The sequence below is a fragment of the Haliaeetus albicilla genome, chromosome 1 (assembly GCF_947461875.1).
Source record: "Haliaeetus albicilla chromosome 1, bHalAlb1.1, whole genome shotgun sequence".
In the NCBI taxonomy this organism is placed as follows: Eukaryota; Metazoa; Chordata; class Aves; order Accipitriformes; family Accipitridae; genus Haliaeetus; species Haliaeetus albicilla.
Genome location: NC_091483.1, coordinates 17,217,852 through 17,232,517, shown reverse-complemented (window position 1 = coordinate 17,232,517; position 14,666 = coordinate 17,217,852). Strand labels below are relative to the sequence as shown.

Here is a 14,666-nt window from a genome sequence, read left to right as displayed (position 1 = left end):
TGATTTGCTGGTATAGTATGAATTTTTTGGTTCATCTAACCATCAGATAAATAACAGAAGAGGGGAATGCGCACAAAGCTTTTTCCTGCCTTGAAATAAAGAAGGGGCAATTTACAACTTAAATCCATTTCTCATGTCTGTTTTCTGTTTACTTTTATCATCTGCTCAATACATTCTGTCAAAGAAGCAGTGAAGTTATCAGGATGTAAAGAGACTCAGTAATTCAACCTTCTCAAAGGAAAGCATTGTTACTCATTTACTATGATTTTTGATACAGTTTGAGGACGAAATGTTTGGAATAAAATTCAGCCAAGTCTTATTCAATACCATGCTCTTACGCACTACTACAGAGCACTGTCAGAAGACTGTATTTAGGTTTATAACATATGAACATAAATTTGTATGTATTTATACAGGCATATATGTCACAGAGACAAAAGCACACAAAAATACATAAACCAATTTAAAGAACTTTTTTTTTAATATACTTTAGAAGATTTGTGTGAATGTAAACATTTGGGAAACTTATGCAGCAGAAGTCACTGTAGGCACTAGCATTTTGACCTCATAAATAAAAATATGCAGGATTATATCTTTCACTTGAAATGTAATGGATGTTTAAAATTTTGTGGAATTTTAATTACTGCTTCCTAGCCTGGCACAACACATGCTACAAATTTCCTAGCAGATTTGTGCATGAGGCATACTATATATGACACCACACTATTTAATTCCACTATTTAATGAAAGGCTACCTATTAAAAATTTTTATAGCCAAACAAGGAATCTCTTGCCATGTAACCATAATGGATGGAAATAATAAGTAAATCACCAGTTTACATGTATGCAAGCAATATTTTCTATATATTATTCATAGCATTTGTATGGTTAACAATTCTAATAAACTATCAAACCCCATTAAAATCTTTTAACATTGTGAGAGTAAGACAAAGAACTCTGCAAGCATAAGGCACAAAACACCCTCGTGCACATCCAACTGTTAGGGACTTCCACAGTTCTGCATTTACTATGACTATAACCTCATGTTCACAATGTGTAAGTAGTGTTCTGCATACTTGCTATGATAATAACCATATTCTCAGAACTCTTTGGACAGCTGTAATGTTTCACTGTGTTCCACTGACCCTCATTTTGACTTAGATTTAACACAGCTACAGTCTAAATAGATTAATAGGTTCATATAGTTTAAGAATTAACATGGCAGGTTAATTAAAAACACATTGTAAGATGCCCCTTTGTGGGCATCTTTCATTCTTTTTGCTGATATAGATTATGTTTATTATGGTTATTTTGTACAGAGCATTAGAATAAATAACACAGTATAGTACTGTATTATTAATACCTCTTTTTTTGGTATTAATCTGTGCTTAAGTGCCAAATGTTTATGCTACTTTAAATGGTCATTTCCTATTTTTAAGTACTGAAGTGCTACAAAGGTGAACTGCCCAGCTAATGTCCTGACCCATTGTAACATAAGTAAATAAAATACTGGTGTGGACCAAAACATTTTCCAACATAAACCTGAAAAACAAAAACAACATGCAAAACATACTGGTGAATGGAATATATCCACCACACAAATAAAAGTTAAAAGACAAATGGGCAGAGAGAAAATATAGTCACAGACAGATTCCATGTTGATATCTTCTAAAAAATTCCAGAGTGATTAATTCTAGGTGACAGTCAGGTAAAAAGATTGTATTGTACCAGTCAGACACTGGACAGTTCCTGCTTGGTTCAGAAGAGCAAACCACCTGTGTAGTTCAAGTCAGGTTTTTGGTGTCATAATCACATCAATATCATTTTCAGAGACAGAATTACCATCCAGTGGATCTCAGTCCATAGAACATCACACTTATAGTTAGTCAATCTACTCAGTCACCTCTAGAATTAGGTACAAGGGTGTACATGTCTGAATTGATTATGGAACAGTCACTGGGCTTCCTGCTGAAATAGCTTTGTTGTGACTTTTTTTCCTGTTTGATTCTGAAGTGGTATGAGAGTCCTTAATTTTCAGTTTATGCTGTCTTTATGGCTGCTTCGATCTGTATTGTGATTGTTTAATTCCTGATTTTTCCACTGAATGCTTGTTCCATTCATGGGCACCGAAGTCACTAGACTCTTAGATTGGGAGCAGCAACAGCAAAGACATGACTGGAAATTGGAAAAAAAAAAAGGTTAACACAAATCTTTCAACTCTGCAAATTGCCAGCCATATTTTTTATTCAGAAATGAACAGACGATTCTAGCTGAAGTGAGTGATAGCTGCATGCAGGCAAATTTTTTATCCTAGGATGCAAACAATTCTTGTGATTAAACATCACAAATGCAGCAAATTAGGCCCAGCCTGTGCCTCTTATTTAAGAAAAATTTTCACAGTATCAAAAGGGAAATTTGACTAAGGTAAATAGATTGAGAGCTGGCAGAACTCAATACATATTGTAAGAGCTGCGTTGGGTTTTTCCCCCTCTTTATCACTGCACTTCAAACTTAGGGATCAGTGTGCTGCTTAGCATGTAAAAGAAAAGAAGAAAATTCCCCAGCCTGTGAAGTAGGTCTCTTCTCACACCTTAGAAGAATATAAATTGTTTAGGAAAAGGGACGGTGAATATATTGAGGTATATAATTTTTCACAGTTAAGAATAGATGATCATTCAGGATCATACTCCCAGGTTCTTCACAGGCTGGTATGTTCAGTTGTATCTTCTGAAAGGAGCAGAAAGGATTCTTCAGCTATCCTCCCCTCCCTTCACAAAAACTAGTGCCTAATTCTATGTAGATGGAATCTCTACTTTAGGGGAAAGAGTTAGGGCCTCAGAGGAGCAACGGCAGTATCAGCAGTAGATCCATCACTTCTGTGAACTCAAGGAGAAGGAGTGTTGCAGAGAGGTAAAGCCAGACTTAAGATTCATGTGCTATCTCTCTGTGGGTGGGTATGTAAAATAGCAACAGAGGTAGGGTGAGAAACTCAAATACAAAATGGAAACATTGCCTGAATTAATGACCTTGATAGTAGAAGGGAAAGCGTAAGCTATACTGAGAAGCTGGGAAGGATTAAATAATAGCTGAAAATAATTAAAGTTGTTGGATGGTAGTTTTATTTGGAAGGACAAATGGGAAGAATGAACTAATGACATGAGGAGCAGCCTGGTAGTATGCACTGTTACCTCTCCCTTTCACCTGAGGACAAGTTGAGGTATATTATCCTCTCCACAGTTCCCAAATGAAGTAGGGGACTATAAAAAGCAAAGCTGACTTCTTATTTGTCATGTGAAAATGCTCTCTTGAAATACTTTGTAAGTTTGAGCAAGCTACAGACAAACAGCTATTCTCTATTCTAATAATTTATTACATTTTTTCAGTAGCTTGAGTTGCCTATCCACAGACTTAAAGTTTAGTGGTGCAGTCCTGTCGTCTTTTATTTTTCTTTGCAGATAAAGCTATTTCAGTCTTCCTTTTCCATTTAATTACTTTCTTTACCACTATATGCTCCCATTTTCTTTCTTCCTGTATTACCTTTATTAGGTGAACTGGGACTTGCAGAGGCACAATGTCACAAGGAAATTATTTTAGCCTTAAAATACGTTTTTATGTGTAGGAACTGGAAAAATGCAGGCAAAAGCCACAATGCATATTTAATTGCCAAAGTCAACTCAGGTGCCTGATTTGGTAATCGAGCCTGAAATTTTTAGTTGTTAATGGGATTGTTTAACTGCAGACAGTTTGGTGTCCTATGTACGTGTTCTTTGACTTCATCTGGAGTGGGAAATATGTTACAAACAAATTCTATTTCATGTACATGTCACATGCAGATAAATAGTACTTACAAGAGCATGTCTGTCTCAGTTTACATGTTTACATATGAGGACTAAGTCAAACTTATTTACTGGTTTAGCATTTCAGATAAAGTGGATAGTTCTTTCAGTTTGGTATGTGTGCTATGTGAGCTGCTAGCTGGTAAACTAGATAATTTATAATCTTTCATTCCTTTGCATGCCTCATCTCCCAACTGCTAAAAATAGGTAATAACTAAGTGGTTTAATACAGTTCATTAACTGGACATAAAATCTTATCAAGAAGATCTTACCTGGAAACAGTTTTTAAACTTCTTGCTCACAAAATACAGAGCTATTGGGTTTATACAAGAGTTCATGGTTGCCAGGTTGATGCTGATATAATCCAATGGCAGCAAGAAACTAAGCAACAAAAGAGAAAGCAAAACATTTAGACTCTTCATATACTGTAGAAGCATCCATACTCTTTGTGGTTACAATATCTTCTGTCACAGAAACTAACTGTCTCTTACCTAACTCCCTCAATCTAATCTTGTACCATGCCAGGTCTGTAAGAATCTGTCTCACAGAAGTTCATAAAAGCTAGAGGGAAGTGACTGCAATGGTGACAAACAACATTTATTGAAATTATGCTACCCCATTAAAATTGAAACCCCTAAAAATGGATGCAGCTGAAAAGTCATAAAACAAAGCGTTTGCTCTTCTAACACCACAGTCGCATGCACAATGACATTTCTCACATAAACTCCAAGTGTGCGGCATTTTATTTTTCCAGTATAAACAACTGATTGACATAGAAAATTAAGTACCTGAGCAGTTCACATCTGCCGGGGTCTCTTTCATTGTATACCATTTTCTTCAAAATTCGGCTCAAATGGAGAGGGAACCAGCAGAGAGCAAAAATCACTACTAAACAGAAAACTGTCTTTGCAACTTCTCGACGCTAGAAAAAGAAGTAAAGATAATTGTGACTGAGTGCCTAATTCATATTGGTAGGTGATTGTAGTGTAGTGATGTTGGTGGCAAGGAAATCCAGATAAAGCATGCAAGGATTCCCAAAATGCAGCTTCCAGACTATCCGATGTCCCTGAACCATTTTTTATGGGGCTTGTCATGTTCTTGATTCTGACCATCCTCAACAGCATCTGCTCATCACTGAGACTGGAGCAGCTGGAGGACACAGGTCATTGCCAGGACACTGTAGATGTTAGCCAAGGAAAATCCACAGCTGGTCTCTCCTGAACCTGATTACTTTCCCAGCCCTTCTTTTTCCTCTACACTGGATTAGTTTTCTGGCAATCCCTCAGATAAACCTCCTTCTTCAGAAACATGCATAATCTGCAAAAGAACTTTTTCATGTATGAAGGAAACTGGGATCACACCTGCTTGATAAACCACTTGTACCTATTCTTTTATGCGGGGCAATCTGTAAACCCAAGGCACCTAAATCAATTGGTAATAAAAGTCCCATTCAACCACGTACCTAGTCAGGATGTCAAATTCTCTCTGATGTATTATTTTATATTTAGTATGCATCATATTACATAAAGAGATACTGCGCAGTACATTAATTTTGCTATGTGATTCTTTCTCTGTGATCTTGATGTTCTTAAGTAAATAGTTCCTCTACAAACAAAATTTTAGAAATGTCTGTATTACAGATTAATCTCATAATACTTAGGAAATAATTTCAATTTAATGGATATTTTATATGGCTCGAGATTTACACATGTTTGAGTGCATTTTTGACAATGCATACCAGTGGTGTTTGGTAGGCATGGATTTGATAGAAGTACATGAAGGGGTAAGAATACCACTTCTGAAACTGCCACTGTAATGTAACAAATAACAAGCATTACAAGGCTCTGCCGTTAAAAAACTTAAAGTCAAATGTGTGATTACAGTAAGTCTTGTTAGGCTTTGAGTATGACTATTATTGTTTCTTCTTTCTTGTAATACCAGTTTTTATCAAAATACGAAAAGGATTATGACTAGACATTAATGTGGACAAGGCTGTAGGGAAGGAAGGAAGGAAGTGCTAAAAGGTGATAGTTAAAAAGACAGGCTCTTGTAAATTGTGCCATAAAGTCATCCTCCAGCAACCACCCTAAGTAGCTTGCTGGTCACTGCACATCAGGATGGGAAAGCTGGAGGGTGGATTCCCCCACCCAGTACATGCCATTCTAGTTCTAATGGGTGGAGTAGCTTGCCTGTGGCCTTAGGACAGACTGTGGTGCATGCCCTGGGGCCTGATGAGGGGAAAAAGTGGAGCATCTGCAGAAGGGGAGGATTTTCCAGTCTGCCCTGATCTGGAATGAACCAGCAGAGGAGGAACCCCCGAGAGAACTCACTCTGATGCAGAGGGGACTGCTTTAGGGATTCACATCTGTGAATGTGGAGTTTGAAAGAAAGAGTGGAATTTGAGGGGCTGATGTTAATGCTGGGGGAAAGCTACAGATTGTTTTTAAAATTTCAGTTAGGAATTAAACATCAGACAGTGCTGCAAAAACAGCAAAGTGAGATCTGATGGTTCTGTGAGTGACTTTACTCAATGATCGTTTGTACTGCCCTCCTGTTGCTCTTTTCAAAGCAGCTACAGCAGTGGTACTGCAACAGTGCAGTAACCCTGAAAAAAAAAAAAATCCACTCTATTCTAAACCATGTTATTCTACAGTTGCTTCTTATATGAAACTAAAGTTACATATCAAAGTGTGCCAAAAGTAGGGAGGACCCATGAAGTCATATCTTTGTGAATAAAAAGAAACATTTTTTAGCAAATCTTTGTAGTTAAATTTCAAAGCATTTAGCCAGTAGTGATCTGAGGTTAAAGAGCAGGAGAGTACAGTAATCATACATACTTAAGAAACTGGCTAGTTTCCTGAGCGTACTGTCTTCAATACCTCCTTATACTATGATTTAGTCTTGTGTTCTGGGCTTAAATGAATACCTTAACATCATAAATAACCTACATCCTCACTTTCTATTTCTGTAATTTACCGTATTCAAGTACACTTTGAAACATTTCTAAGATAACCCAAAGAAAGAACACCAGTATTTTCAAACAATGGTGTTCCTAATATTTACCTGCTTAAGGTGTTCACTGAGAGCAATTCTCAAGTTGCTGTTTCTTCTGTTTAACATTTCACAAGTCATTAACGTATAAAAGATGGCAGTACAAGCCAGTGGCATGCAGAAATAGAAACCAAACAGCCACCAATCCTTTGCATCTTTGTAAAACTGTTGATAAGATAAAGAAAAGAGATTATATTTTCTTACTGTTCAATTAAAAGTACCACAGAAACGTCTTGGAAAGTGTGATGGTACGCTGGTATCTGTCTATCGGTAAACAGCACAAATGATGTAAACTTCCTTATTGTTGATCTGTTTTGAACCAACATCAAAATGGGAATTCTGGCAGTGTAACACTTATTTTACCTTACAGATAGTCTGCCTCTACCTTTGTTGCAGTCTTTCTTGGGTTGAAATTAATTTTTTTTGGTTGTGTTTTCTGAACACTTAACACTCATTCATGAAAACTGGAATCCAGTTTCATGAAAAAGACATGCCGAAATGTAGACAGTGTCAGTTTGAGATAACAAATCTTACTAAAAGCCTGTCTCAGGAAATGCCATTTACCTCTACAGCTTCTGTCCTGATTCCAAAAAAGGAAAATTCAAAATGTCTTGTAAGTTCAATCACCTTTTGTTATCACTGAAAAGATTGGTAGTTGGTTTGCTTATGTACTGGGCAGATAGGAGCCACTTCATAAGCATCTGTCTGATATATATGCAAAGCTTAAGACAGGTGGCTTCTAGTGGTACAGTTACTTTTAACCCTTTGCCTGCCATTCATACGATTTGCCTTTTGTGACAGGACACTGAAGGACTTGATAGAGTAGTACTTTGCTGTGTAATTTTAAGTGTTAGCTGTGATTTAAGCTGTGGTTTAAGTTAATACATTTATGTATTATGGGAAATACTATGTTTGACAAAACATTTAAAATTACTCTTCCTTAGACGATTATATTTTCAGACTTGAGAAAATGTTGTATCTTGGTTTTTTACTTTGATGCTTAGCCAAAAGTGTGCACTGAAATATGACATTTTAAATACTTCCTGTCTCTATGTTATTAGTCACTGAGATGGATGTGTGTAAAAGGGAACCTTCTTTCTCACAATCTTTCCCCTAGCTTGTTTATTCCTAGTGGATGTGCTCTTGTAACATCACAGTTCCCACACCAAATGTCAAAATGCTAATAACTGAGGGTTATATGAATCCTGTTTGAAAAAGTCAAACTTTTGACATCTTGTTTACTTTTAAAACTAATGGTACTAAACTTTGAAAGATGAAAAAAAATGGATGCAATTAATAGACTAGTATTTAATAATGTTCATTTTTAAATCTGTTTTAGTTACACTAGAAAGTTGATTTACTAAGAAAAGGGAACGCTTTTGATTTTTCTCCCTCTGCCCTAACACAGCTGCTTACAGAGCTTGCTAATTTAGAGTATGCTGCTGGTATCTAGGCCACAACCCCACCTCACAGGACATTTTGAATTGTGTTGATTAGCTTGTTTCCTCCTCCTCATTAGCCTCATCCCTGTGTGAGGAGCGGCTACAGTCTGCTGCATAGTTGCACTCTCCTTGGGGCTACAATTTCCCCCACTGGGAACAGAGCTTCTGCCAGCAGAAAACGAGAAAAACAATATGCCTCATATTTGAAGAGTTTGTACTGAGGGGAAATCCAATTACCACTCTTTCTGCAGAGAAAAGGATTGCTAATACATGGAGACAATTATCTTTTCCGTGGCAAATTCCTCCGAGTCAGACTAGAATCATATTGGTTGGGCAGCACAACAAAATGTGTGCTCTGTGAATCCATGCTATGTTTACAAGGAAAACTTTCTGTTGTATCAGTCTACCAGCTTTTGTGAGCATTGCCTGTCAGTCAAGAAAACACACGCATAGAGTTCTGTGTTACAACCCTGACCAGTGCATCAATTCTGTATGAGGACCTGGCTTTGTGAGGTTGTAAAACCTACAAGAAAACGTCTGTAAATGATTAATTGTGGAATCTGAGTTTCACAAAGCTTACATCAAAGCACAAAATTGGGTTGATTTAAGAGAAGTAGACATTCTTTTGTTTGTCTTGAAAGCCCACATGGAACTGGTTTTCTACAGGAAATGTGCATTTTAAACAAGTTTCCTAGTGCACTCAGCCTCTTGGGAATCATGGTCTAGCATGAATCTTTTAAGTCTTTCAAGGATAGCTTTAAACATGAATAAAGCTCCTATTAAAAACAAAATTTAATTATAAGTCCTTCCCAAAGTTTAGTAATTGTTTATTGTGGTGTTTGTGGTAGTAGATACTATAGTTAAGGTTAAAATGGTATTTCCATTTTAATCTCATGTTTGTACTTGCTTGCAACGCATTGAAACACAACACTCTCCATTTTGACTGGCATGTCCAACATTTACTCTCAGCTTGGATGTAAATGCTGGTTTGTCTCCTCGAAAATCAAACTGGTGTGGGGAGATTTGGAGCTTTTGAATTATGCAGAGCAAGTAAAAGATACTAATTCCTGCTAATAAAACAAAACAAGCTGTTCTACTTACCACATTAAGAACAGAATAATAATCATTAAAGTTAGCATGCCTGTGGAAGACCTGAACTGTAGTGTTTTTGAGAAAAGGGAAGAGAAAACTATTCTTTTTCTTAGGGAGAGAAGTGAAGATTGTGCAGGTGCATTTGTGGAGAAAAACAACTATTACAAAAGGGAAATTTGCTGCAGTGTGCATTTCATAAATCATATTCTTCTAACTACAGTATCTACAGTCATATAGTCTGTAGAGTTTAGAAACAAAGGTATAGTAAGTCCTGGGGAATTCCTCTCCATTTTCACCCGCATTAATTATTTCCATTAGAGAATTTCTTTTGTCTTCTCTTGCAATTGTCTCTTGTTCTTTCTGCCATCCCTGCAGTCTGTGTAATCCTGCCAAAGTTGGGGATGTTCCTCTGAAAAACTCTAATCATCCACACTTTTTATTTTCTAAATTTCCTAGCTCCGTTTTGCCCTATCCTTCCCAATTCCAGCCCAAGCCACATTCTGATCCAATAAAAGAAGTGCCAGACATTCAAAAAAGAGGAACTTTGCACTCTATCATGAAAAAGTCTAGTCTGGAAAAAAAATATGGAGTTTCCCTCAAGACTTAAGGCATTGCACTATCTGTCTTCTCTGACACAAAACAGAGTATTACTCTTTTTTTATTACTGGGTGAATGGTGGCTGGCCCTTCTTTGGGTTTGCAAAGAAAAAATTAAGATACCACTTTCCCTTTTTCTCAGTGTAAGACCAGGCAGAAAATAACTATCCCCCTATGCAGTAAAGATCTATTAATTCTGTAGTGACTACTCACCTGACTTGCTTTGAACAAGCTAATGTAGGTATTGGCAACTGTTAAGCTGCAGTAGCACAGAGGATGAGGGCTATGAAACATGCCAAAGAAGCCTGGTATGTCTTAGGCACTTCTCTTGCTCTTGAGTAGCTGTATCTACATGACAGCTAACAGTGCCCAAGCTACCTAGGTTGGAGATGTGAGTCTGTCAGATTTGTAGTCATGATTTTTTGTAAAGGAAGGGATTATTCTCTGCTTGACTTTGTAAGTGCATATAGAATAGGAGAAGTTATGTTAGAGCATGGCCCCACCCTTTTCTTTATCTGCCAAAAGAGCTGGCTACAGCATGCAAAATGATGACTAATCATGGTAAAACATGGGTTTTGACAGTTACAAGCTCCAAGGTGTTATACCTAGAAACACAATACCTTCCAAGGCTCTGGCTACCCTGATACATCTCTTGATTGTACTTTAAGCAAGCCCGAATTGCAAATTTCTGTATTAAGAATCCTCAGCAGTGAAGAAATTAAAATGTTGTAAAGTCCCATTTAGTATCTCTGGCTGAAAGTAGAGACAGATCCCTGTAAATGAAGGATCCTCTTCGCACCAATATACATTAGAATACATTTTGCACTTTAATGGATGAATAAAGTGTATTATAATCCAGTATCTCAATTGTCTAACCTATATACTGTGGATTCCAAAAACAGAAGAAAGGATGTTACTTACCAACATAAAATTATTTGTAGGATTGAGCATGCACGTAACATAACCTTCATCCTTGTATCTGAAAGGTACCACAGCAAAACCAATTGCTTCTGGAATAGCCAGTATGAAGGACAGAAGCCAAATGGAGAAAATCTCAATAGCAGTAATCATAGGGATTCCAATTCCCTGAACACGGCTCCACGAGGCAACTGCTCTGTACCTGAAAGAGACCAGTATAAGAGGCCTTAGTTTCCAACCTTCAGTTTCTTCCTTAAATTGAGACATCTTAGACTTGCATTGCTTGTTTTTTCTGCCTGTTCCAGGGGCTCTGCCAGCTGTCAAGCCACCTAGGACACAGCAGAGCTCATCAAGGGGGGTTAGCGGAGAGCTGGCTGCAACTGTTCTACTTAGGTACAGGACTGTGTGGAATTCTGCAATGTGGACTACGCTAATGATTTCTAATTAAAGTAGGCAAGGTTTGTGAGGACAGACTGTACCTTCCACTAGATCAGCTTACATAACAGAAGAAAAAGAGCTTCCAGGCACACAGGCCGTTCTAATGGATACAAAACGTCTATCTCGTTCAGCTACCTCAGCTGTAATAGCAGTGCTATCTGAAGTTGTCAGCTTCCATGCAATGAAATACTGTGAAAATACTCTTCATTAAATGAAAATGCATTTCTTCTATTTACACTACTGAATGTTAAAAATGCTGGGTTTATGCAGCATATTCTGTATTTGCCTTAGACTACAGCTGAGTGCTAGTTAGGACTTTCTGACAGCTATCTCAGCCTCTGCATCACCTTTCTGATGAGAAACTGAAGCGCATGGGTAAAAAGACTGGATGTGGCAAAACCAACATATTTTCGCACTACTTTATCCCTTAGATAGCAAGTTGCTCTGTAAAAAGTGGAATTATTGAAACCTGCTTTCCTATGTGTATGTGTCTCAACTGTAATCTTGGTAAAAGCTGAGAACTCTTAAAGAAGTTTCAAAGATGGCCCATGCATTTCTCCTTTTTCCTCTTCCTCTCTTTACCTTCTCTGTCCCTCCAACACTGGAGGATTCTTGTTACCAGGCTGCAGCCCTTCCCCCAGTCAGGGAACTGAGAGTGTCTTTCTCCTCTACTTGTCTGCCAGTTTTCAAGGAACTTGTAGCAATTTATTAGCTTTGAGACCTCAACCTCTGTGCCAACTCTGGTCAACAGTTATTTGGAGAAGACTGATAGGCATACAATACAGAGTACAAACCAGTCCATAAATAAAATTTTCAGTAGCAGACTTAACTGTTGTCTAGCAATAGCTGCAGTAAACGAGTTACTTAGCATTTCTAACAATTTAGCAAAGACAGTGCTATCTAAAAATTATGTTGGAGAGCTTTCTGTCATTGGTGATGTAACAGTTTCTAAACTGTTTATTTTAATTCCCCAAAATAATAGCACCTTCCCATTTGGAATTACAGTGCTACATGGATGTATCATGGCATCCAGTGGTGAAATAGTCTTTAGTTGAGGAGAAAAAAAGTCAAGAAAGGTTGTTCATCTGCTTTAAAAAATGTCAGAATAAGAAGTCACTGAAGCAGATTATAAATGGTAGGGAGCTGTGTCATTTTACTGACTATGGCAAGTATTCTTTTCTTCCTCAGACATACCCTCATTTTCTGCCCCCTAGACTCCTGGCAGATACATTTGGATATGTGCAGCTGCCACCTTTATTCTTAACACCTTTCCAAGGCATGAGCCAAGGTTAAGCTTTTCAGAGAAAAGCAAATGGGGAGGGGGGTTGTAGCTGATGACAGCAGCTAACCAGAATACAAAAGGGCATACCAGCAGGCACAAGGAAGGTGAAAGGTATGGGGAAAGGAGATGCCCTCAACAGACCAGGAGGACACAGTTTGTAAGTATGTAGGCTCTGAGTTGCAGGGATGGGTGAGGTTTGGCAAGGGAAGGAAAGAACAGGGGAATTTAGATCAGAAAGCTTTAGGTTGGAGGACTAGGTTGTGCAAGGGTTAGGGTGGGATGGTAGAGACGTGATTGGAAGGAATACAGAGTTTTGGCATGGGCTTGAAGGCTCAGGGATAACAAGGGTTTCAGGAAAAGAGTAGTTGAGAACTCTGGGTTAGGATGCTTTGAGTGTGCTTGGAAGCATTGGATTTTGAATTTCTGAGATAGAAGGAATGAAGAGCTTCCGATGGGAAAAAACATTAGTTAAGTGATACAGGACCTAGGCTACAGAGATCAGTAAAATTTAGAGTTATTAAAAGGCTTCCTCACCCTTCCTGTAACCAAGACACTAATTTGGGATTCACACACATAGCATTTCTTCTGATTTCCTGTATCACATCCCCTTTTTAGTTTGGAAGTGTGCTTCTTAACAGGATGGAAGACTTGTGAATTAAATCCCCTGCAGCCTGGATGTTACTGGAAGGAAGACGCATGAATGCAAGATCAGGCCGTAAGCCCCTCACAAAAACTTCAGAAAACGTTATTACAGAACATCACTGGAAGGTGTCAGAACTTTGTATGCCGTCATTCTTGCAGTAAACAGACTAGAAACTTTTGCTTTGATATCTATAGCAATATCATACACAGCATAGTAACAGGTGTACTATAGACAGGTTCTTAGTACATAATTTTAACAGAAATGTATGTATAAAGATTTTGAACATACAAAAGCAAACTACATTTTGGACTTGCAGATTAAAAATAAAAACATCTTCTAAAGGCATCCTTATCTTCAAAGAATATCAGAAAGGAGTGAGGCGATGGTTCACTCATGGGGAGGAGGTCTAAGAGGTTGGAATTCTGAGAGCATCGAAACACATAAACTATACTGAGATAATTGAGAAAGTAACATTCAGCGTCATATCTTCTCACACATATTTATTCATATTAAAATTCAAAGTTAATTTTAAATAATTTGTGATCCTCTCATATTTCGTTTTACCAAATATCAAATATTGGCTTTAATGACTAAATGGAATATTCATAGAAACATAACTTTTCACACAAATACTCAAATATTTGTGAACTTTGGAAATTTAACAATCAATTTGAAGTTTACTTTATACTGACTGGCAATTTTATAGTCTGTCCCATCAGCTGCACGAGGTACATGATACTATCTCATCCTTGACTGAATGATGTTCTTAGCAAACAGGGGCATGTAGACTGTACATATTTTTCAAGTAAGAAATGCAAAGTTTGTGTTGTGTCACCTGTGTAACTATGTAAGTGTCAACAAATGGGTCGTAAATTGTGAATCCAATTCTGTCCTTTCTTGCATTTTTGTACCTGTTCTGTTTGAGTTATGTCTGTTTTCCACATGAGAAGATCAGTATGCACATCAGTAAGGATTTGGGTCCTGTATGTATTTTATTAGCAATTTTTTTTCCATTCACAATTAAAATAACTATCAGATAAGGAATTATTGACTGAAGAATTTTATGAATGGTTTCAGCTAAAGTATAAGAAGCTCAGTAATTAGATCAGAATTTGCTGAATGCATATTACCCTGCAATTACTTGGTCTTTTTACTCACTGCTGTAAGAGTGATTTGAAAAATAGTGGTAGTATAATGTTTAAAGTGGGTGTTCTGTGAGTTATGTAATATATAGGATCTTTGTCTAGCCACAAACCTCCCATAATTAGGAGTGGGAAAATACTGCAGCGTTTATTTCCTTCATACTTAGAAAATACAGGATGTCTGCCAGGGAACTGACATAAAATGCATGCATCGTGCATTACATTT

The 14,666-nt window shown here is 37.4% G+C and overlaps 1 protein-coding gene across 2 annotated transcripts in view; it reads right to left on the bottom strand.

Annotated features, from left to right (window-relative positions):
* Nucleotides 1-311: 311 nt before the first annotated feature.
* EDNRA (endothelin receptor type A) overlaps nt 312-14,666 on the bottom strand; it is a 34,661-nt gene continuing 20,306 nt past the window's right edge. For both annotated transcript variants that reach the window (XM_069780369.1, XM_069780374.1), the window contains exons 4-8: nt 10,939-11,137; nt 6,900-7,052; nt 4,625-4,758; nt 4,109-4,217; nt 312-2,175 (exon numbers count right to left, since the gene is read on the bottom strand). In XM_069780369.1, coding sequence (XP_069636470.1) covers nt 2,035-2,175; nt 4,109-4,217; nt 4,625-4,758; nt 6,900-7,052; nt 10,939-11,137 — 736 coding nt within the window. In that variant the 3' untranslated portion in view covers nt 312-2,034. The remainder of the gene's footprint in view (nt 2,176-4,108; nt 4,218-4,624; nt 4,759-6,899; nt 7,053-10,938; nt 11,138-14,666) is intronic.